Genomic DNA, 23932 nt, shown 5'->3' on the forward strand with positions numbered 1-23932 from the left:
ACTCAGCCCTGCCACTTCCACACTGCCAGTTCGTATCCTCTGCTCAGTCAGTCTTCGGGTCAAGTCCTTTGTGCCTGCCTCGCTCTTGTTATCCTGTTGTGCCTGTTTTTCCCCTAGCCTGACGCTGCTTTTCTCTCTGCTACAGTTCTGTCTGCTCTGACTCTGGTCCCTGTCTCCAGTCCCTTGTCTTGTCAGTCCTGCTTCCCTGTCCTGGAACCTGCTCTACTACTTCCTTGGATTCTGCTCCAGATCTGCTTACCCTGCCCCTACTCTCCTTGCCTCAGGCCTGCACCCCATCTCCCCCTGCTTTCAATAAATACCTTAGTTACTATATCTCTGTCTCCTCTTCTGAGTCTGCACTTGGGTTCACCTGCTCTGCCCCACGTAACACTCGAGTTTGTTCTGATTATGAGTGGGTCCCTGATGAATTTGCTATCACAAAAGGGGTACTGGGCCCCAAAATGTTTGAGAACCCCTGGCCTATGTTATACCATATATCCGAGGACAAATGTAGAAACACTTTTGTGCCATGGGGTGTAGCAGCAGCACAGTGCCAACTTTCCCAAAAAAGTATTCCTGGAAGAAAGAAACCTTGAGAAGAACCAGACAGAGGGGGGCCCATCCTCCATTGGTTCATCATCCTCATCTGAATGCAAAACAACTGTGTGTTGTGGCAGTGTTACCAAGAGACCAAACCATGACCAATCATGTACTACTCTGATTCAGCAATGGGCCAAGGGAGGGAAATCAAATCATGGACAAAAAAACCAAACAATTCTTAGTAACCAACAGAACCTGTTCTACGGAGTTAAGCAGGAAATCAACAGGATCGGGTCAAGGAAAACCCCTTGCATTACACTAATTCTGGCCCTCAATTCACACACTCGCCTCTCACCATTGTAAAACACGTTGGGTTTTGGCTGCTAACTGTCAGCATAAATCGAATTTGAATTTGATTATAATGAAGAGCATGGTCCTTGTTACACAGCCAACTGTATCTCTATGGGGGTTTACACCTGCTCATCATGACCAGCTCTTGGCTTGAAGAGGTCAACTGACTCATAATGTTCTTTTAACAGTAATAATCATCCTATTGCTAAATCGAACAAGCACATCAACACCGACAATGAGACATAACAGGGGGAAGTGAGAGGACAGTTGGAAAGATTTGTATGACATTGGAATGTTGCTGTCAAACATTGTTGGCGTGCTGGCTGGGAGGCACAGGGTTGGGGCATGATGTGTTTGTTCTCTCTCTGCCTTACCTGTCGGTTTACAAAATAGGGAGGCACAGGAGAGGGGGCGGTGGCCATTTTCTCTCCCTCGAAGTTTTCACAGAATCGTTTAAGGATTCAGTAATACACCTGTCGTTAAGACGAATGAATAGATTAATACGTTTTTGACGCCTGTCTATGGAAGCTCCTGCTTAACATCATGTGTTAACGATTCTTTTGGATAATAGGCCTACCAATAGGACATAAAAATGAAAAAGTCAACGTTTTTTTTGGGTCGAAAGAACCAATCTCTTTTCGACACCAATATTAAAATCAAGGAGATGGGTAAGTGTTTATTGTCATATATTGAGCAATTAAATAAAACGAACTATTTAATTATTCATTTATCATGTGATCAACATTCTTTCTTTGACGACTGTCCCGATCTTTGCAATTGTTATTGTGACAGATAAGTGGGTGAAAAGATTTGTCCTAAATGCACACATGAATAGGAATTACGTTTTTTACTTGCGATTATTTAAAAAAAATGTCGCTATCAAAAATGATTACAATATTATACATATTATTACCAGTAGGTATGCTATTGAGATGTTAAAACAAACTGCTCCCTGATCAAATACCGTATCATTTTGAGACAGAGTCGTTATACTCAAGGAGAACACGACTGGCTGACATAAGGGTTTCCCAGGCTTTGGGGAGTTGGGACTAATTAAAACGTAAACATGAATAAACCCCATAGAGTTCTGAAAACTTTGCTGAACTGTTCATATGAGACCTCTAACAATGGAGAGAGGTGGTTGTGTGCGAAGTGCAAACATGCCATTATGCAGGTGTTCAATAGGAAAATGCCTATTATGCCCCATTGGGAAATGTAACTGTAGATGCCAAAACACTTTATACACTGGCTGTTGTTTCCATACTTGTTTTGAAGGGCTGTATAATGTTTTGTTCATAGTCATATCAGTCTGAGTCTCAGTGCTTGAAGTGAGTGCAGGGCATGACCAGTGTCTCGCTGACTGCAGTCGCTTTATGACATTTCTCTCATCGGTAGTTATTTGACAGTGACATGCCTAACACTGGAATGGCTGACTGAGCCATACAGAATCACAAGAGTTACTCCACACAAACCCATTTACCGCTAATGTGTTTTGTGTAGTTACAGATATGTTTTTTCCTTTATCTAGTAATGTCAAAGCCTGTTAACTTACAAACATTATAGACCATCTGGCAAAGTCACATTTCACTTGAAAATCAATCAGGTGGTGAGTGGCCTAATGTCCAAATGAGTGTGTGTCACACGTCATCTTTTATATAGACCCATTCCATATGCCTCAATCCCACCTCTGCCCAATAACCATATCTTGAATAACCTGAGGTCAGTGTTGAACTGTAAACACTCATGACTCATGACTCATGACCCCTGGGGTTGTTATGAATGTTGCACCACACTTCTATGTCCTACCTGACATTCCATTGGTAAATAGGGATTCATGGATGATGTGAGAAGCACTGTATTCTGTACTCTATGGAACTACATGATTTTAGGCTTCAGTGTTTGAGCAATAAGGTGACAACCTCTTCTGTTGATTAGAATCAATCCACTGCTTTGAATAGTTGTAAGCTTGAATAGTTGTAACCTAAATGCTATTTTGTTGTCAACAAGAGAAATCAAGAGAAATGAGAGAAATGTAATTCTATGCTGCGTAAACAGCATAGCATTACATAATAGTTTGTCAGTAATTCTGAGAACTGCAGACAAAATGCCCGAACTTGTTATTATGCACATGCCTAATTACTAAACTTTGCAGTCACCAGACTGCATCTCCTTCCAGAGCTGTGCTGATCAGCTGAATGGTAGACTGATTGGTTTTTATCTATACTGTAGACTAAAGTGGTGAGTTGTGTGTTTGTTTTTTTCTCAGACAATGTTGAGCTGGTGTTGGATTCATCAGCCATTCCTGAATCAGGCACTGCCAAAGTGAGGAACAGGCCCACAGTAAAGCACTTCACAGTAAGTTCCATTTACTCTGCACGATGTGCGGAAATATGAATAGCTTTCAAATCTACATTCCAACACTCAAGACCGTGTTGCATCTTTTGTTGAGACTGATCAAGCTTTGTCAATCTTCTAGTTATTGTTCTCTAACACTTAAAGATGATTATCACATGGAACTTGTTTCCGGGCTTGTCTTCTTGCGAATTCTTGCGAATGCAGAAGGCCCCATATTACGCTGCTACATTTGCATAATTGTCTGCTAAATTGTGAATTCTTTCTCAACAAGGTCTTTGTAGTGCCTGAAAGAGAATCTGCATTGCATCATGAAGGGTGTTCCTGTAATCATTAATCTCTGTGTGACCACTGCCGAGTCAGACCCATCCATCACTTACACCCTGTCACTTTGAAAACATACTTTTCTAACTGGCAGGTTTCACTTGCACAGGCTATTCACATGTATAACAGAAGGAGCAACCCATATGTATTTGCAAGTAAGCTATCCACGTGACAAGGATGCATGCAATGTGTTTGGGTGTTGACCCAGTCCTCTCAAGTCATTTCTGTAGAGTTTGTCCTCAGAAATTCACACCCTATTTACTTAGACATTCTCATTGGGAACCCAGTTACTATAAGAATGTCACCTTTGGTTTACACAATCTTGGGTATTATACAGTCTGGGACCTGGCATGTGGTGCCTAGCTCATTTGCCTTCTATTCAAGATGGTGTCCCTGTAGTAGATCCAGAAAAGACCAGCCGTATCTGCATTTTTTAGGTTGTATTATGTTTGTCATTTTGTTGTAGGTATGAAAGCCTACCTCAGAAAGGGGAGTGTCCTATGTGACTGCTCCTCTGGCATGTATTAGATGTGGCACACCCAGCAGCACAGAGGTTGGACTGCTCTGACTGACTGCTCGGATTGACTGCTTTGACTTTCACCAGTGAGTCACGGAAAGAAAGAAGAAATTAAGGCGGATCAGAAACCGCATTGAATGCCACACCCTTCGCTTCTTGTAAAATATTTGTGCCGTTGCAAGGAGCTGCCTGCCCCTATGAAGTCTGCATTCATGACATATTTAAGGCATTAAATAAGGCAGGCGTTCCGTTCACATTAGCTGTTTTAAAGATACAGTGTAACTGAGGGTTCTTGAGAATGGACCACACCTGAACCTTTTCCACGAATGACTTAATATTCCCACAGCTGAATGAAAGTTATTGATGTGTCCTCTGCATTTTGGGTATAGCGTGTACCATGTAAAAGTTCTATATAAACAAACCAAGTGATTGTGGCCTGACCATAAGGCCAAGGGCAGTAAGTTGATTACAGTTTATAGTTACATGGGTGAACCTTACTTTGGATTGTTTTGCTAGATTGGAGGCCCTCAGGCCCAGTATTGGGTAATTACACTGGTCAAGGTGTGGTTAGGTCCTACTGTATGTAGGGTGATTCTGACCAGTCTATCAGCTTTGGAAGGGCATATCTCTGTTCTGTCTGTAGGGTTTGTGTTGTGTCAAAACAGTCTGTGTTTATTTCTAGAGGTGTTTAGGCTGTGATGAGAACAGTCAGTCACACAAGCAGGCAGCAACATGACGGCACAGCCCTTTTTCTCAGAGGTAGTCATACCCACTTAATGTTTGCTTAGGTGAAACGATGGGAGTGTTGCATGTGCCTTGCCCACACGACGCCCTGCCTGTGGATGAGCCATGACAATGAAGATATGGGAGTGTTGCCTGTGCCTTGCCCACACTACACCCTGTCTGTGGATGAGGCATGACAGTGGCAGCCATGTTCTGAAAAAGGCCCAAAACTGGGCCAGTAAGCTGCAGCTAGTGTCTGGAAAGGGGTTAGATACAGTATACCAATGGAGGACATTATTGTTGAATCATTACAGGTGTGGGTGCTCAGTGGGCTTTGAGACTATGTAAGAGATCCTGTAGCCTCAATCTGCACAAGGAGGATTTTGCCATTATAGAAAAGGACACCATTTGCTGGGAAGCCCAGACTATGATTAGAGTAAAAAAAATGTTTTATGAAAAGCCCTTCAGATTGAATGTGCCTGGCCTTCCTCTGTCTTTGGCAATTGACACCACTTGCGTACACTGATGTGCCAGTTTGTTTCCTGAGTGTTAGATTTACATTTAGTTGAGTTGTCAACTAACACTAATTCAATGTGAAATCAACCAAAGATTTCACCCTGTCATTAGACTTTCTTTCACCCAACTTTTAACCTAAATTCCCTTACGTTGATGACTTTTTACAAATCCAATCAGTTTTCCACGTTGATTCAACGTCATCACATAGAATTGTTGGGTTGAAATGACGTGGAAACAACGTTGATTCAACCAGTTTTTGCCCAGTGGGCTATCTCTGCTCTCCAATCCATTCCCTTTCTTTCACATTCAGTTCCACTTACAATCTCTACAGCCTGACATCAGAGTGAAACGTCAAGTCTGATGTCTTTATTTCCCACAGTCCTCCTCTGATGTTGTACAAGGGTTTAATGTACCAACGCCCAAAGTTCCTGTCCTCCCCCCTTTCAACAGACCAAAGATCAATGGAGCAGGTGAGGGTCTCTGTCCTGTGTATACCGGAGTTAAGCTGTGTAGCTAAATCATTTACACTCCTGTGAATTTAAGCCTTAGTGCTGGTTTTAGACAGATCTAGTTGATCACAAATTCAAAGCAACTCTGTTTTCGTAAAGGCTGAAATATATAGAGCAGGTAAATGTTTGTCTGAGGTCTTGGACAATAACACTTTAGAAAGCATCCAAGCAACCACTCACAAACATGTTTGCAGAGTGGGATGGTACAGATCAGATGTAATTTATTCAGTTTCACCATAACTAAAAGTTAAATAATTTACTTCAACAATAAGTTATATCAATAACAAAATACACTGAACAAAAATATGAACGCAACATGTAAAGTGTTGTTCCCATGTTTCATGAGCTGAAATAAAAAATTCCCAGAAATGTTCCATACTGAGGAGTATTTATGTATGTAATAAAGCCCTTTTGTGGGGAAAAACTCATTCTGATTGGCCGGGCCTGGCTCCCCAGTGGGTGGGCCTGGCTGCCACCCATGGCTGCACCCCTGCCCAGTCATGTGAAATCCATAGATTAGGGCCTAATGCGTTTATTTTCATTGACTGATTGCCTTATATGAACTGTAACAGTAAAATCTTTGAAGTTTTTGCATGTTGCGTTTCTATTTTTGTTCAGTATAGTTGTTCTTTCTTGTGTCTCTGATGGTTGTTCTCTCTTTCTTTATAGTAAACGGCGAACGGTTGTCCAATGGATCTGCTATATCTGTACCTGATTTGGTGGAGGGAGAGATATTTATTCCACCTCCACCTTCGATGGCCCCCCCACCCCCTCCACCCATATTCAACCCTCCCCCACCAGATTTCTTGGGTGACCTCGACTCCATTCAGCCTCCCTCCATGCCCCCTCCAAAACCCCCATCAAAACCACCATCAAAACCACCATCAGTTGCTCCCTCTGAAGGGGACAAGAATGTTTTCACCTCCATGAAACTTCCACCTATGGCCCCTCCGAAGCCCCCGTCAACTTCCTCCAGTGCTTCTAGTTCCTCTTTGTCCGGTTCTACACCACCACCAACCACTGTCCCTGATATCACAGAGCCCCCAAAGTTTGCCCCTCCACAGCCCCCTACAGACATGAGGCAAGCTGCTCTGAAAGCCCTGAAGACACCGCCTACAAAGCCAATGAGGCTGTCCTCCATCCCCATAATGTATGAACTCCCCCAGGTTCCAGCCCCAGCACCCCCTGTACAGAACCCTAGACCCTCCAGCTTCAACCCCCAGAACACAGCTAAGCTCTACAGTGTTCCTAAGACCGGCATTCTAGATAGGCAGGTGGAAGGTGAAAATAGGCACAAGCAGATCCTATTGCTGCATGACCCTGGGTCTACTGACTCCTTCCATGTCCAGGTCAATGGGACAGCCCCCTCTGTGGCACCGCCAGCTAAGCCAGCCCGGAGAAACAGCTCGGGTATGCAGCTGGAGCAAGACCTGCAGGAGATAAAGGGTAATTTGCAAGCCACCATTCAAGGCCAATCCACCCCACCTGAGACTCGGGAGGAAGTGAAAGTGGAGCCTTTGCCTTTATTAGCACAGCAGGCTATCAACAAACCTGCCGAAACACCCACTAAAGCATCACCAACGCTTCAGGTGATCACTGCCCCTGTAACCATAGAGGCTAGCCAGGTCAAACACGATATGTATCCAAACCGGAGTCGCAAGTTCAGTCCTATGCTGGACCGTAAACTGCGCAACCTAAAGTTCAGTGCGGTCACTGGGACGAGGGATGGTCCTGCCACTTCCCCCCTGGCTCTTCTCATGGCGGCTAAAGAGCGAGAGAAGCACAGGTCCACTTTTTCACGCGAAAACAGCACAAAGAGTAATGAGCCATCCACCAGCATCCAGCACAGCGAATCCAATCCCAATTCTTTCACCATCATCCCCAGGTCCACCTCATTCACTTCTGTGACCTCACAAGATAATCCACAGTCTGTGGTCCCAGTGCAGCCCCCAGTGGTGATCCAGACTCCAGCAAAACCCCAGATCATTGAGTCAGTGGTGGAAAAGAGGCCAATTGTAAATCCAGTATTCCAGGGGCTCCTGGCTGTGGAGAAACAAAGTGGAGAGCAGAGGATTCCTTCACCCTTTAGCCTTGTCAGGAATGAAGAGAACAGGGAGGACCTATGCTTGCCATTACTCCCTCCCCCTCCCGAATTCGATGACCATGATGATGTCGTGGAGTCTCCCCCCAGCACGCCTCCACCTGACCCTCCCCCGAAGGTCTTGGACCTCATTCCCACCCCTGTCCTCCCAGTCCTGCCCCCCACTGCCAGCCCTATCGTTACTGTCAAAACTCCCTCCTCTGCGCCTCCCCCTCCTCCAAAACCCAAACCTCCAAGCCCTCCCAAACTCCTGCCTCCCGTCATGGAGGTCAAACCCAAGCTACCTGTTCAGACCACACCCAAGCCACCTCCCACCCAGGCGCCCTCCTCCCTCTCAGCCAGCCAGGCCACGCTCCTGACCATTCTGCAGAAGAAGATGCTGGAAATGGACCACAAAATGGACAACAAAATGCTGGCCATGAAGACAGACTCTGATGACTGGGGTTCTCCCTTGTCTGAGGAGACCATGGTCCCTGTTGTCCCCAGAGTCACCCCGAAGACCCCTGTTATCACTGCGAAGAGCAAGAATGCCTCCCTGTCAGCCAAAACACAAGCCCTGGACATGAAAGAGCTGGAGACTAAAATGGCAATGAATAATTCTCAGGGTTTGTCAGCCCCATCAAAAGTACCCATCAGGTAGGCCTTGTTCTCTCCTTTATTTTTGTGAGTTTTTCACAAAATTGTACAACTTTATTGTTTAAGCTTAGGGTGTTGTGACTAGTTTGGCATAATTTTGGTTTATCTAGGAGTGTCCCTAATTGCATGTTTTGACTCACAGTAAAGAATGATGCTAGCTAGATGTATTAAAAAGTATTGCTGAATGTGACAAGAACAACCTGATAAGTGTTTAACTAATCATTTTTTCTTCCTCTACTTTCTAGCAATGGGCCACAGTCAAAGCAGGCATATGGCATGACTTTCATGGTACGACCCGGAACCAAACAACCAATAACCGTTGTCAGCAAAGGGGTCTCATCATGAGGAGCCAACTCCAACCACACATACAATTTCATTCAATTCAATTAAAATAACTTTTATTTCCTGAGAGGGAACTATATGTGTGGTGACGGGTCTGTACAAGACAAATAACAAAATAGCAACATGGAACACAAAAACATGTACAGTGTAATAGATCAGGAGCAATCTATGCAATCACAGGCTATATATACACATACAGTACCTGTCAAAAGTTTGGACACCTACTCATTCAAGAGTTTATTTATTTTTACTATTTTCTACATTGTAGAATAACAGTGAAAGCATCAAAACTATGAAATAACACATATAGAATCATGTAGTAACCAAAGAAGTGTTAAACAAATCAAAATATATTTTAGATTATTTAAAGTAGCCAGCCTTTTCCTTGACAGCTTTGCACACTCTTGGCATTCTCTCAACCAGCTTCATGAGGTAGTTACCTGGAATGCAATTAAGTATATTATGATTTGTTTAACACCTTTTTTAGTTACTACATGATTCCATGTGTTATTTCATAGTTTTATCTTCACTATTATTCTACAATGTAGAAAATAGTAAAAATAAAGACCATGGAATGAGGTGTGTCCAAACATTTGACTGGTAATGTAAATACAAATAAAAACAAGAACTACAAGAGTTGAGGAGTTTTATGGATGTTGGCACAAAACTAGACGCTGCCCTCTTAGATTTGTATGCCAGAGATCTATGTCTGAGGGTAGGGGGCTATACTGGTCATGGAGTGTGTGCGTAATGTCCAAGGCTATTTGTTCCCACTTCTTCCTCACTATTTTTTATTTATTTATAGACGTCACTGAGGGGTTCCTGGCTTTCTCCAATGATTTTTAGTACCCTGTTCAATAGTATCTTTGACTGCTGCAGTTTAATCAGTGTGTGATAGTATACATTGCCTTATTTTTACCTTAGGCTGACCTAATAGATTTAAAAACAAAAGCACAATCTGCTTTCAAGCTAGCAGCTGTAAATTGCCAGTCTTAATATATACAGAATGTGTGCATCAAAAGGATGTTTATATAAATGTCTTCACGTTACTATAAAAGGACGTACAAATTATTTTGCTTATAGGTTGTGAGTACCTGTACATACTGTATATGTTAACAGCATAAAGAGAATTGAAATGTAGCCTACTAGAATAAATTTAGAACACACATACTGTATGTAGTAAACTTGTTCCATACAATGGATCACTAAATAAAAGCAAAACAGATGTCAGGCATTTGCCACATAATGACATTAAAAATGTACTTTTACATTTGTGCTGAAGTCTAGCTATTGCGTCAGTCATTATTAAAGCTGCTCATATATATATATATATATATATATATATATCCATCCAACTGTAATCTAATTAAAATCATGATGCATCAAATACTGGATGTGAAGAAAACTTGAGGGTTGGTAAAAGACATTGGAGGAAGAATAGTGTTCATGTTTCCTGACTGGAGTGTAAGTGGACATGGCCATCTCATTTTGGTAACGTTGTCATGTTCTTTTAGAATGTTTTAGCAACAAACAAAAAAAATACACCACATTCATTAACAATTGAAACTATAATTACCCTGGATTGTCTTTTATGTGGTGTTCTGTTGGATTTCTCCTTGTAACATAATGCCAAATATACCAGTGCACAGACCACTTCTTTGTTGGGTTATTTTTTGGGGGGTTATGTAATAAAATACATTTTTAAAGTCATGAATTGTTTCCAAATTGTCTGAGAATAATTTCCTACTGAAGACAAAGTAGAGTGAGACGCATGCGTTTCAAAAAGCAAAATCAACTCGTGAATATACAGTATTGAGACAAACTTTATTGAAGAATGGAAAAAGTTAATTATGTCAGTTAAGTTGTACTCCTCAGACTTCCAAAAAGCACCACCAGACATGTACTGTACATACAATCCAAGGAACGCCTTTGTGTGGACGAAAACCGTTAAGGACAGTGCTTTCTGTCTCTGGTAAACGTGTGAGAAAAATGAGAACATTCAACAAAAGAAACTGCCAAGGACGAGGGAGAATATGGAATGGAAGCACTGGTCCAAACAAGCCCTGCAGTGAAGATTGACAGACTCAAATGTACATAAATTCTTCATTCATTTGGAAAACAAACTGCTGATACCATTGATTGTGTGGTCACAACTTGAACCAGGTTACTCCAGTCCAGTGTTATATCAGAATGCGCCACAGTAGAATTGACTAGTAAATCCAATTCACCCACATAATCTTGTTATCCAAAGAGCCAGTGGCTCACACTTCTCAGACTGGCTTACATGCCACGTAATACAGCACCCTGGGTGGGTAAACAAAGGTTACATGGGGTTGGACTATAAATGTGATCAGATGGGTTCGTTAGATTAAAGATTCCCATTTCCTTTGGCAGCATTCCCAGACCCAAGTCTTCAAGTAACCCACATGATAACTAACCCAATCCATCTCTTAGTTCATTTCCCCAAGAACAAACAACTGCACACCACAGGTAATGTCCTACAAGTGGCTAATACACCTAGAACTGAGACTCAGCGTATGACATCGCTACGAGAAACAGGATGAACCGCAAATCTGCAGTGCAAGACTTTGCTGCCACTAGACAAATGCATATGTGCTACCTCAACGTGATAGCTGCAGGACGAAAAAAGATGAAATGTTTAGCTTTACTCTTAGTTGGTGGCAGAAAAGGTCCTGATTGACTTGGTACATTGCTGACTCTACCTTAACACAGAATTGATGTATAAATCCATTGGAAAGAAAACCTGCATGAACATGGGTACTTTGAGACTAGGATTGGGAAAACCATCAGTACACTGCCCTGTTCTCTGTTCCAGTGTGGTGGGTATTGACAACTTCTACCCTCATGCCAACCCATCAAATCCCCCCCCACCCCCCATACTTCCGCAACCACCTTTCCCGTATCCCCTGACCCAGGCTGGGTGGTGGGTCTACGGTGGGGACGTGGAGTCACCAGTGGCAGGTCCATCCTGTCCCGTGATGTGGTGGAGGACCTGGTGGTCCCAGCCCACGGTGGTCAGTGTGTCAGAACCACCAGGGGCCCAGCAGACACCCCGAACAAAGTCCTGGTGCCTTCTGTCTCGCAACCTGGACAGGAAGAGCAGAGCCACCTTATTAAATGGTGAATGATGGACTATTTTATTTAATAGCGCTGAGTTGACAAGCCAAAAGGATCCGCTAGGGAGAGATTGTGAACAAAAGCCCATAGATATTAACACTCACGTTTCCTTAAGCTCCGAGTTCATCACAGCAACGGAGCAGTCATCACTGATGGAGGCTAGCAAGGGGGCACTGTGGTGGAAGGTAAGAGATCATTGTGTTAGCTCAGTCTGACAAACCACTTACTGCTATAGATGTGTGTGAGGTGAGCTGGTGCTTACCTGTGTGAGGAGAAGGCTAGGCTGGAGACCCTACGGCTGTGGGTGCTCTGCGTCTGGGCAGGCTCTGTGCCCTGAAAGTCTTTCAGAGTCACGCGTCCTAGCTCGTCACCTGACCCAACACAATCAACAAATATCGATCATTGAAGCCTGGAAGATTGATATTTTAGAACAATGACGTGGTTGGACCACTATGCATTACCGTAAATGTAGTGCTAGTCCTTACCGTAGGCAATTGTGGTCCTGTGGTGGGGATGCCAGGCCACTGAGGTAGGGCAACAGCTGGGCTCTACCTCTGAGACAAGATCAAATCTCCAAAGTTAGCTGGGAAAGCACCTAGCAGAGCAACATGCACTGACTGAACATGGTTGTCCACACCTGACTAAGAACATGCTTTCAAAAATAGACTATTCACATGCACCGCATATGTACTTTGAACAGAGTGAATGGGTACTTTGGTGTGCTGCAGAAGTCAGGAAACTTTTGAGGTTTACAAAATGTACACAATTATTGTCCTAACACAGCTTAATTAAAATTACTAGGATCGCTGGAAAAGTTGTTTAGGAAATATAGAAACAAGCCTCATTGATTATCAAGGACATGTTGGTGTGAGTTTCTACTGCAGTGACCTGACATGTGGATATCATAATTATTATATTTTATTTTTTTTATCCCCTTTTTTCCTCCCCAATTTCATGGTATCCAATTGGTAGTAGATCTAGTCTTGTCTCTTCGCTGCAACTCCCGTACAGACTCGGGAGAGGCGAAGGTCGAGAGCCATGCGTCCTCCGAAACACAAACCAACCACACTGCTTCTTGACACAATGCCCATCCAACCCGGAAGCCAGCCGCACCAATATACTGCGCCCGGCCCTCCACAGGAGTCGCTAGTGCGCGATGAGACGAGGATATCCCTGCCGGCCAAACCCACCCTAACCCGGACGATGCTGGGCCAATTGTGCGCTGCCCCATGGGCCTCCCGGTCACAGCCGAGCCTAGACTCGAACCCAGAATCTCTGGTGGCACAGCTAGCACTGCGATGCAGTGCCTTAGACCACTGCGCCACCTGGGAGGCCCCGGATATCAGAATTTAATTGTATAATATTGCTTTACTTGTGGACGTACACTTCGACAACAGAATCAAAGGCAGCCTTAAAAACGACACTCCTTAACCAATACTGAAAAACTACAAGACCCACTGACAATCCAAGATTAACATCACAGGTGTCAATCAATTGGCAACTGAAAAGTCCATGCATCTTGGCTCAGAAAAACCCTGCTGCCTCGCTGGCTGTGCAGTTCAGACTGGTTCTACTCACCTAATCTAGAGGCTGGTTTGGTGGGTTTCCTCCTGTCCCAAAGCAACAGACGACCATCCTGAGGAAAGGTGAATTGAGAGACTGTGTACTAACAGTTTCATACTGTTAAAAGGTTCTCCTTTGTTCAGTAAGTTACAACCTACTACTGTATCTAGCTTCATATAGCACAGCACACAATATACACATCATTCCAATCTGAACAAGTGATTAAAACAGACAACCCTCCAATCAGTCTTGGCTCTTACCTGGCCACATGAGAGGAAGAGGGAGTCATCGGATGGATTGCAGGACACACAAGTGACTGGCTTAGAGTGAGCTGTGGAACAGGAGACAGATCAGGAACGTATGAGTTATACTGATTCTGTAGCAAAACGGTTCTTAAAACGGAAGCAAACGGAACCTAGGGATCTACCTGAATTTGTCCAATAGAAACTTGTTTTATTACAAAACCTTCTGCAATTGTTTGGACTAACGATTAACTAGACAGGCTATATAAACATGAGAAACACTGCAACTGACACATTTTAAGAGTGGAGTCACTGTGCAGCTCAAGATACAGAGATATAAAGATGTAGAGTTTCCTTACCGTTATACGTGCTGACCACTTCCCCCTGACTAAGGTCCCAGACTTTGATTCTGCAGCATGTAGAAAAGAGAAAGAACTGAGCAAGACATAGGCCGTTCACAGCATACAAAATGATATTAAATCTTTACCAGGAAATGTATACTAGGCTGCAAAACACTCCCTAACCTGCAGCTGTTAAAACAGACTCACAGCCAGGCTGGTCACACTGAGGGCCTAGGGTCTGTTATGTCATCAAATCCAAAATACAAGATGTGCGTGACACACAAACACAATCAGAGAATGCCCCCCACTGACCGGCAGTCCATACTGCCGCTGACGGCGTGGTTTGACCCAGCAGGGCTCACGCTGGTGACGATGTGATCATGTTCGAGTTTAGTGAACCGATTCACCAGCAGACTCTCATCCTCCGCTAGCTCCCACAGCTCAATAGCACCTACAACACCCAGACACCAGTCAAACTCCATTGCACCCACACTGTTGTATACCAAGTAATCTAAGTGATAATGTGGCCTGAATTAAATGTAATCATTGTGCTTTTAACAGATATTTCCCTCTGTGGTTGAACAGCCTTATTTACAGCTGAATATGATATGCACGAGTAACGATACCTGTCATTCCTACTTACCAGAGTCAGATGCAACTAGGATGCCCCTCTCTGAAACCCACTTTGCCTCTGTGACCCCAGCCTCTGTCTGCACACCAGCCTTGCAGAAGCCCTCGTTGGGAGACTGCTTGGGGTCACTGTAGACCCAGATGGAGCCAAGCCAGCATCTGCCCGTCAGACTGGAGGCCCCCAGCAACAGGGTGCCATCTAGGGGAAGAAAATAGAGAAATGTGAATAGCTGAATCATCTGAGGTCTTGTGCGAAAGTGCCATATGATTGGGTCCCAGAAAATAACATTTTTGGGTCCCTGCAGATACACGGCCTGTAGCCAGTGACGTTTTAATTGACAGTTGTAGCCAAGTTAGCTAGCTAGGTGACTAGCTCTTTTTAGGGAATCTACCCTTCTAACTTGCTTAACGCCATGGTGTGTCTTTTGACAAGTCATTTTACAATCAACGCATAGCTAGCTCCAATTGTTAGATTATACTTTAGGTGGCTAGCTAGATAGCTAGCTAAAGGACACATGTACCATCTCTTCGAAGTGACGAGTTCGTTTTAGCAGCTAGCTATCTACCAGGCTAGGGCCAGGGGCACAGTAATTTTTGCTGTTAATGATGCAAGCTCCATAGATACTCAGACGACTGTGATAAACTATCTAATGTTATCTGGTTTGTACAACAGTGTGTCGCGACACCACCACGTGCTGCGGTATCTAGCTAGCTCTTTCTACATGCCAAGTGTCTGGACCTACGTTATCACACAAGGCAGGCATCACTCACTAGCTGTGACTTTGCTTACCTGCCCTGTACTGCACCGAGTCCAAATGCTTCTCCATGCACGCAGGGGCATTTGGGGGTATGTTCCATCTGTTTTCCTTGATCATATTGGTATTTACTGTACTTTTCATCCAGGCAACTCTGAGTCAGATTCACTCAAGCTAGCGTAGCGTTTGCAATGCAAATTATTTGATCTTTTAGAAAATAAATGTATTAACTTTACACTAGATAGTCAATAAAACACGGACTAATAAAGTTGCTACCTGATTTAGGTTAGACTAGGTTTTTAACTTCTAGTCCTGAATTATATTATTTTCATTGCTCCATTGTTCATGCCAGAAATGAATGAACTCAAAAACCGCACCACGTGGACCGCACACTTCCGCTTCCAGGGCAATGTTCAGTCACGACATATTTAAGATAAAACCACGAATAGAGCCGAATGTGATTCGTTATTATTCGACGTCAGAGGCGTGTTTGTTCTACATAGCCTATTTCCATCTGAACGTTCTAAAACGGTGCGTCTTGCAGAACGCGCACCAGGTTCCATTTTCAGCTGGAGGTTTTGGCATACCATGGGATTGTTGTATGGTCGTTTTTGAAATGCATTTGATTATTTTTCATTTTAGGATTTGAGCAAATAGTAAAGATAGGTTTCATGTTCCAGCAGCGCTTAATTTGAGCAGGATCATGCCGGAACTGGATCCAGCACCTGTTTTTGGACTGTTTTGTTCTAGAACCTATTGTTAAATTACACCCCCTGTCCGGTACCTCTCGGGGCATGAAAAATAATTGTCACTTTTTGCAATGTAAAAAATATAATAAAAGCGATCAAAGTTAATTCCTTCCTCGTTCATTCTCCTGCCCCCACAAAAAACAATGTGAAAAAGTAGATTTTCAGCCCGGGCCTGATATTCTAAAAGTTGATTCGGGTATGGTTCGCGCAACATTGTAACCTATGTTTGAGACCAATGCTTGGTGGTGGCTGTTTGAGAAGCGCGCCAGTATCTCTCACAGAAGTAGAATGAGAGATATCTTTAAAAAATGTATACCCGCTCTGATCGACATGAGCCTGCAACTCTCATCTCTCCAGCGTAGCCACGCGAATGGTTCTGGAGGAGCTGCAGCACCCTTGGTAAATTGAAATACATTTCCCAAAGATATAGAATTACTGCTGTCTGTTCAGAAATAAATGAAATCATTCAGAATATCATACTACACCATGCGAAGGCCTATAATTTATGAAAATATGCATGCAGACAAAACAGGCCTTTCACAATTTTGCAAATACAATCGCGAGAAAACACAGGATGGAAAGCAAATGGCTCCTGCTGAAAAAAGATGACTATGCTGTAGGCTACCAAAATATTTTATCAACTTCCAAATATTGTTTTACAAAAGAGATAGGCTTTTGGCACAAAGGTATCGGCCATCACCAGCGGGAGCTGCGAGTCAGTGAAACTGGAAATCATTTTTAGGACTATAATTTCTTCCTTACATCGTAGCCTACAATATGTCTCCACACACCTAGGCTATTGATGGATTCAAGACAAGGTCGTTTTTATTGATCTCAGATTCTGTGTCAAAGTAGCCTGCCATTTCAATTATTTGTGTGGTACTAAAAAAAATATTATACCAAAATCTTCATTCATGTAAAATGACGTATAATTTCATGACATTAGTTCATAAAAGCCAAGATTTTTCCCGGACGCTAGGCTACAATTTTCGCCCCCAATGTGTGAAACTTCTGTAAGTGCCTCTACTCTACTGCTCTATGCCACAACGCAAATGCGATGATATGCATTCAATGCTTCATTATAAAGGTTCAACCAAAAAAAATCTCATGCGTTCAGGTACCTCAGAACTCCGCAGGTCACCAGCACCTCCCGATTTGCAAATTAAGCACTGTGTTTCAGTGAACCATAGTCATTGAGCAAAATCTGAAAGACACGTAATATAGGAGGGCACAAATATTTTTCTACTTTCAAAACATCTGTTGCAGACTTCATGTCATCAGAAATTATAATCTGAGGCAATGACCAGAGGAGCCTATTTTATTATTCAAATTCACTATTGCAACACAAGCATCAAAAACCACTACACAGAACATAAGGTACACAAATAAATACCTACATTTCAGTTATATTTCTGCAACCCGGCTAATGAACATAAACTGAATCAAAATAAAATACTCAAATTTTCCAGGAGCGTTTGTTACAACATTAACATTGGCTGCCCTTCACTATTGTAGTGTTGGCACAAATTTAGGTTCTGCTTTTTAGAGTACATTTTTGTCTTTCGCCCAGTTTTATCCCGGCTCAACCCATTAACAGTTCATGCAGAATTTGTTTTCAGTAACTCAACCCCCCCAATCATGAAGAATCAAAGCAGACTGGTGTAAGCTCCATCTTCAACTGGTCAGGCTTTGGTGGTCCCTGACTGTGACGCCTGTTGACTCTGAAGCTGTTGGATCTTAATGTTCATCACCTCAATCACAGCTAGAAAACAGAACAAAGACAGGAAGGAATGACCAACATAAACAAGTGAGGTTTTATTGCATTTAACATAAATTCTTAATATAATACAAACTTGTGTGTGTATTCGTGTGTGTGTGTGTTACCTTGTTTCATGCCATATTTCTCCTGCAGAGCCGGCTGAATCTTCTCTATCTGCTTGGTGAGGAAGTCTATTTTGCGCTTGAAAAACTCCTTTGTATCATTGACATTCTGCAGAGATATTTCAAATGAGGCTCAAACTCAAGAGATTTCCAAATATTTGTACTAACATGCAATTAAAATGTACTTAGTGGTGTTAAATACTTAAGTTAAAATACTACTTAAGTAGGTTTTTTGGTATCTGTACTTTACTATTTATATTTGACAACTTTTACTTCACTACATTCCTAAAGAAAATAATGTCCTTTTTACTCCATACATTTTCCATGACACTCAAAAGTATTCATATTTTGAATGCTTAGCAGGACAGGACAAGGATCCAATTTACACACTTATCAAGAGAATATCCCTGGTCATCCCTACTGCCTCTGATCTATCGGACTCGCTAAACACAAATGCTTCATTTTAAAATGATGTCTAAGTTTGTGTGCCCCTGGCTATCTGTAAATTTAAAACACAAGAAAATGGTGCCGTCTGGTTTGCTTAATATAAGGAATTTGAAATGTATACTTAATACTTACGTATATTTTATCCATTACATTTACTTTTGATACTTAATTATATTTAAAACCCAATACTTTGACTTTTATGACAATTGAGTACTTTTTCCACCACTGAATGTACTGTACCGTAAGTTCCGGACTATTAAGCGCACCTGAATATAAGCCGCACCCACTGAATTTAAAAAATATATATTATTTTGAACATAAATAAGCCGCACATGTCTATAAGCCGCAGGTGCCTACCGGTACATTGAAACAAATTAACTTTACACAGGCTTTAACGAAACACGGCTTGTAATAAAAATAAATAGGCTTTAACAAGACACGGCTTGTAACAAAAAATAAAAAATTAGCAGTAAGCTTTAGTTGTCTTTTTGCGCTGAGTCAATTCCTCACGCTGCTGTTTCCAACGTCTTATCATCGACTCATTAAGACCAAGCTCCCGTGCAGCAGCTCTATTTCCTTTTCCAACAGCCAGATCAATCGCCTTCAACTTGAAAGCTGCATCATATGCATTTCCCCGTGTCTGTGCCATGATGAGGGTGACAAAATGACTACCGTAATCAGAATGATGGGAAGTTTGAGAGCGCTCGATTTAATCTAAACAGTAAACAAAAAAGTTGTTTGACCTTAACCCGTTCGGCAATTTCATTGGTCTAATGAAAGCTTCATGCCGCCAAAAAACTGAGCACGTCACAGAATGTTTTTTTGGGGAAAAAAAAATTGAAAGCAGGAAAAATCCATATATTAGCCACGTCATTGTTTAAGCCACGGGGTTCAAAGCGTGGAAAAATGTTGCGGCTTATAGTCCGGAATTTACGGTATATGGAACAGGAGTGTTTAATCAAATCGTCGACTGACTAATGGGTTATGTTCTGTAGGTGCGAAAACTGGGGGAAAAAAAAACAGTACAAAACAGAACATTTAGGTAGTATCATTCAGAATTTGCCCAATAAGAAATTCTTGTTTTCATTTTCCGTTGCTACAGTGTGCCTTCATGAACACAACCCTGATAAATGCAAAGGGTTGGGACATGTCAGCGTACACTAAGTTGGAAGATAACCTTGCCCAGACAGAGCAATTAAATGGAACCAAATTGAATTGGGACTGGAAAACTATAAACAGAGTACTTACCCAAAAGTGCAAATCATGAGTCGACTGACTGTACAATGAAGGATATTAGCAATTTGTTATCAATGACTTTTCTGCCTACCTTTTCAACGTAGTATCCTGTCCCCACATCCACTAAGACATGTTCCACGTCATTAAGTGTTCCAGGGACGTACATCTAATAGCAAGTGATGTTAAAGAACACAACAGGAAACTTCAACAACAATACTATTAATTAAAGCATACTGAAGATATTATAGCGAATTCTGGGGGTAGCTCCCACAAAGACTCGAACCCTGGTCCAGAAACTGTCAAGCCAACACCTTAACAGCTATGGCAAGATGTATAAACCTCTTGACGATGTCATTAAGTGTTGGGTTAAGGTCGCGACCCCCTAACTTCGGGAGAGCATGTCCACACTCTTCTCTATACCAAGTCCCTCATGTGAACACATCTCCCCAATGGCCTCACAGGCACCATCCCACTTCTGACACAAATGTAGTGAATTCGGGGGGGTAGCCACGAACGGGACCTGGTTCCAATGACTGTCAAGCCAAGACCTTAACTGTTACACCAAGATGTCCCAAACATCTTGACGAGGTCGTTTGGTATTGGGTTTCCTAAGAAAAGTCAGACTGTGATACCATCTCATGGTACACAGTCAAAGTTTCTTACAAGCCAGAATGCTGAATAAAATGACATTTCAACTTACTCTACCGGTTGTCTGTGTGGTTGGTCTTTCAGTGAGTCCAAATTGTATACAATTTTCACAAGAAAGTATTATTTACCCAACTTTTTAGAGTGTTGGTACTGCCGTTGAAATTTCACCTGGCACATGAGTAAAAACCATGTAAACACCTGCAAGACTTCGGTTAGTTTGTATGCATCGCGTGCATGTACTTTGATCTTGTGCACGTGCTTTAGGTCACGATCACGAGCAAACAAATCTTGACTGCCACACGCAGAGACCCACGTTTATATAATTTTATTCAACATTTGTGACAGACAAGGGACTTTTAGTTTTTTTTCTATGTAAATGTATGTGGCTATGCTTTACAGTTAATGGAAAGCATCGCCACAGTGGGACTAGGTATTGGGTTAAATGCAGTTTCTTAATCCCAGTCCTGGGGAACCAAAGGGGTGCAAATTCTACACTATACACCTGATTCCACTCAGACCCAGTACCAATGGCTTGATAATAAGATTATTATTTGAATCAGGTGTGTAGTGTTAAGGAAAAAACTAAAATATGCACCACATTCGGGTCCCCGGGACTAGGATTAAGAAACACTGGGTTAAGGTTGCAACAATATAATGGCAGAGAAGGTGCTGTGGTCCCATTTACATTAAATACTGTATTTAACAATGCACTTTCAATCAATCTCAAATTAGTCATCAAGTATGTTGAATGTGAGAAAATGTGTTTCCTGGTATGTTTGTAGAGTAATGAAAAAGTCTAATGAAACCCTTGTTTTTTGGCATCTCCGATCAGTAACATAAGGATACAGAGCTTGTGAGGGGCACCAGCAATTCTTTTCCTAAAAGGAACAGAAAAAATAAAGGTCAAATGTAAGTTATCAATTTAAGTGTATCATACTTTCAAAACACTAATGTGGCGTGAGATCTGCAAAGATAATTTCAATCAATTTATTTTTGTATCTGTAAAAGCTTCGCTACAAAACAAAAGCATACAATGCATATAAAGTTACAAAAAAAAGTTAATTACAAACCAAGGTAGTTTGAGCAGCTCACCTGCATTGCTTTTGTTGAGGACACTTAAACTGTCCTTAGCTTCTACATATTTCGTCTGGACAACTTTGAGCTGACCTATAGAAGAGGTCAAAAACTCTGTCTCCTGCAAAACATGGAACAACCAATTGATGATCCAACTTATCAGACAGACACCAGACACATTCTTTGCAGTAATTTCATTAATGACCATTGATGAACTAAGTACGCCTGGCCCAAATATATTGCATTGAATGCTTATACGAATACTGGCCTGAAATAAAGGACCAAAATGTGGAATCTGAGATCATGCTAAGTTTGTTTCCTAATGAATGAACACTAGTTGACAGCGTTCCAAAACATGATTATCAGCAAGCGTTGTGCTGCAAACTGGCTACCAGAGTAGCAAGCATGCTGGCAATAAATGGAGACAACTTATTTACATTATGAACACTTTCTGGTAAAATGTGGCAGGCACTACATAAGACCAATGGAAAGGCAGGCTAGTATTTGCTAGTAGGCAGTGCTTAATTTGTAAATCGGGACGTACCGGAACAAAAAGTGAGCGAGAGAGGGGGGGTGACCTGGGGGAGTTCTGAGGTACCGGAATGCACGAAAAAAAATACCTTTATAATAAAGCATTGCATGTATATCATCGCATTTGCGTAGTGGAATAGAGCAGTAGACGCACTTACAGAATTTACACACATTGGGAACATTTTTAGTAGCCTAGGATCCAGGAAAAATCTTGCTTTTTTATAAATGCATTTCAAGCAATTCTACGTCATTTTACATAACTGGAGACTTTGGTATAATCTTTTTTAATACTACACAAATAATTGAAATGGCAGGCTACTTTGACACTGTCAAAATGAGATCAATAAAAACTACCGTGTCTTGAATCCATCAAGGAGGAAATTAGTCCTAAAAATGCTTTCCAGTTTCACTGACTCGCCCAATGATGCGCAGCTCCCACTGGTGATGGCCGATACCTTTGTGCCAAAAGCCTCCCTCTTTTGTAAAACAATATTTGGAAGTTGATCAAATATTTTGGAAGCCTACAACATAGATGGTCTTCTCTTCTCTGCAGGAGCCATTTACTTTCCAACCTTTTTCCCCTCGATTGTATTTGAAATACTGCGAAAGGCCTGTTTTGTATGCATTTTTTTTCACTGACATTTGCCACACGTTCCTGACTGTAGGCTATTCCTTGTTATTGGGATACAATTCACAACTAGGCTATTTAAAAAAAAAAAAAAAAAAGCTATTGATCCTTTATGGCTAAATTATAGGCCTTGTCATGGTATAGTAGGCTATTCTGAATTATTTTATTTATTTCTGAACACAGCAGTAGCCTATGACTTTGGCAAATGTATTTCAATTAATCAAGGATGATCAATGGAAATAGGATGCAGCCGAGTTAGCGAAGGGTCTGAATGCTTTATGTAAATAAGGTATATTTAAATATTTTTTTCAAAACTTTTTCGCATTGTCATTATGGGGTACTGTGTGTAGACTGAGTTAGCTTTTATTTGATCCGTTTTAGAATAAGGCTGTAACGTAACCAAATGTGAAAACATTCAACGGGGTCTGAATACTTACCGATTGCACTGTAAATTAAGTGCAAAGCTGGAGAGATGAGTTGCAGGCTGCAACTCATGTCTATCAGTGCAGATAGATAGATAGATTTAGATAGATATCTAACTCTAGTTATGATATACTGGCGCGCTTCTCACACAGCCACTCGTTGGTCTCAAACATAGGTTACAATGTTGCGCAAACCATAAACCCGGGCCGGCCCAAACCGAATCAACTCTTAGAATATTAGGCCTGGGCTGAAACTGTACTTATTCATATTACGTTTTTTTGTTGGTGCAGGAGAATTAAAAGTACTTACTTGAATTAACTTTGATCGCATTATAATTCTTACATTGCAAAAAGTGAGAGGTACAAAACAGTCCAAAAGGGAGAGATGCCGGATCCTGCTCAAATTAAGCACTGCAGTAGGTAAGTAAATTAAGCACGCCAAAAAAAGCTACATATGGAACCGCTAACGTAACTCAGATGGCATGACTGGCTAGCTAGCTAATCAGCTGGGCTGGGACCAGCAAACACTTGGGCTAATAGAAAATGTCCCCAGTTTGAGGCTACATTTCAACTACGACTAGAAAGAGTCAATGTCGCCGTGTTACCTGCTCAAGTTGAGTCTTTAGTCCCTCCAACTGAGGAAGAGAAAGCTCTGTCAGATTCACCGCCATGATAGAAAATGTGAGAAATGACCCTTCCAGAACAAGTATTTCCAGGTTGAATAAACGCCCTTTCC

At 42.0% G+C, this 23932-nt stretch overlaps 3 protein-coding genes across 3 annotated transcripts; 1 reads left to right on the top strand and 2 right to left on the bottom strand.

The window, feature by feature from the left end:
- Positions 1–1195: 1195 nt before the first annotated feature.
- On the top strand, positions 1196–9019 carry LOC115207812 (uncharacterized protein C6orf132 homolog). The gene is made up of 5 exons (XM_029775304.1): positions 1196–1559; positions 3158–3246; positions 5703–5793; positions 6502–8569; positions 8815–9019. Exons 1-5 carry the CDS (start codon positions 1484–1486, stop codon positions 8912–8914), a joined length of 2424 nt encoding a protein of 807 aa, XP_029631164.1. The 5' UTR covers positions 1196–1483; the 3' UTR covers positions 8915–9019.
- A 1697-nt stretch (positions 9020–10716) lies between these two features.
- Positions 10717–15982, bottom strand: LOC115207814 (methylosome protein 50). Its single transcript, XM_029775307.1, has 10 exons — positions 15616–15982; positions 14839–15024; positions 14508–14646; positions 14214–14263; positions 13873–13943; positions 13628–13685; positions 12535–12603; positions 12312–12420; positions 12154–12222; positions 10717–12018 (listed from the first exon to the last, which is right to left on the bottom strand). Exons 1-10 carry the CDS (start codon positions 15722–15724, stop codon positions 11862–11864), a joined length of 1017 nt encoding a protein of 338 aa, XP_029631167.1. The 5' UTR covers positions 15725–15982; the 3' UTR covers positions 10717–11861.
- A 1649-nt stretch (positions 15983–17631) lies between these two features.
- Positions 17632–23908, bottom strand: pfdn5 (prefoldin 5). The gene is made up of 6 exons (XM_029775308.1): positions 23802–23908; positions 21634–21736; positions 21388–21419; positions 19985–20059; positions 18214–18319; positions 17632–18091 (listed from the first exon to the last, which is right to left on the bottom strand). The coding sequence occupies exons 1-6, from the start codon at positions 23865–23867 to the stop codon at positions 18012–18014; spliced, it is 462 nt and encodes a 153-aa protein (XP_029631168.1). The 5' UTR covers positions 23868–23908; the 3' UTR covers positions 17632–18011.
- Between the last annotated feature and the right edge of the window lie 24 nt (positions 23909–23932).

The sequence above is a fragment of the Salmo trutta genome, chromosome 14, assembly GCF_901001165.1.
Source record: "Salmo trutta chromosome 14, fSalTru1.1, whole genome shotgun sequence".
In the NCBI taxonomy this organism is placed as follows: domain Eukaryota; kingdom Metazoa; phylum Chordata; class Actinopteri; order Salmoniformes; family Salmonidae; genus Salmo; species Salmo trutta.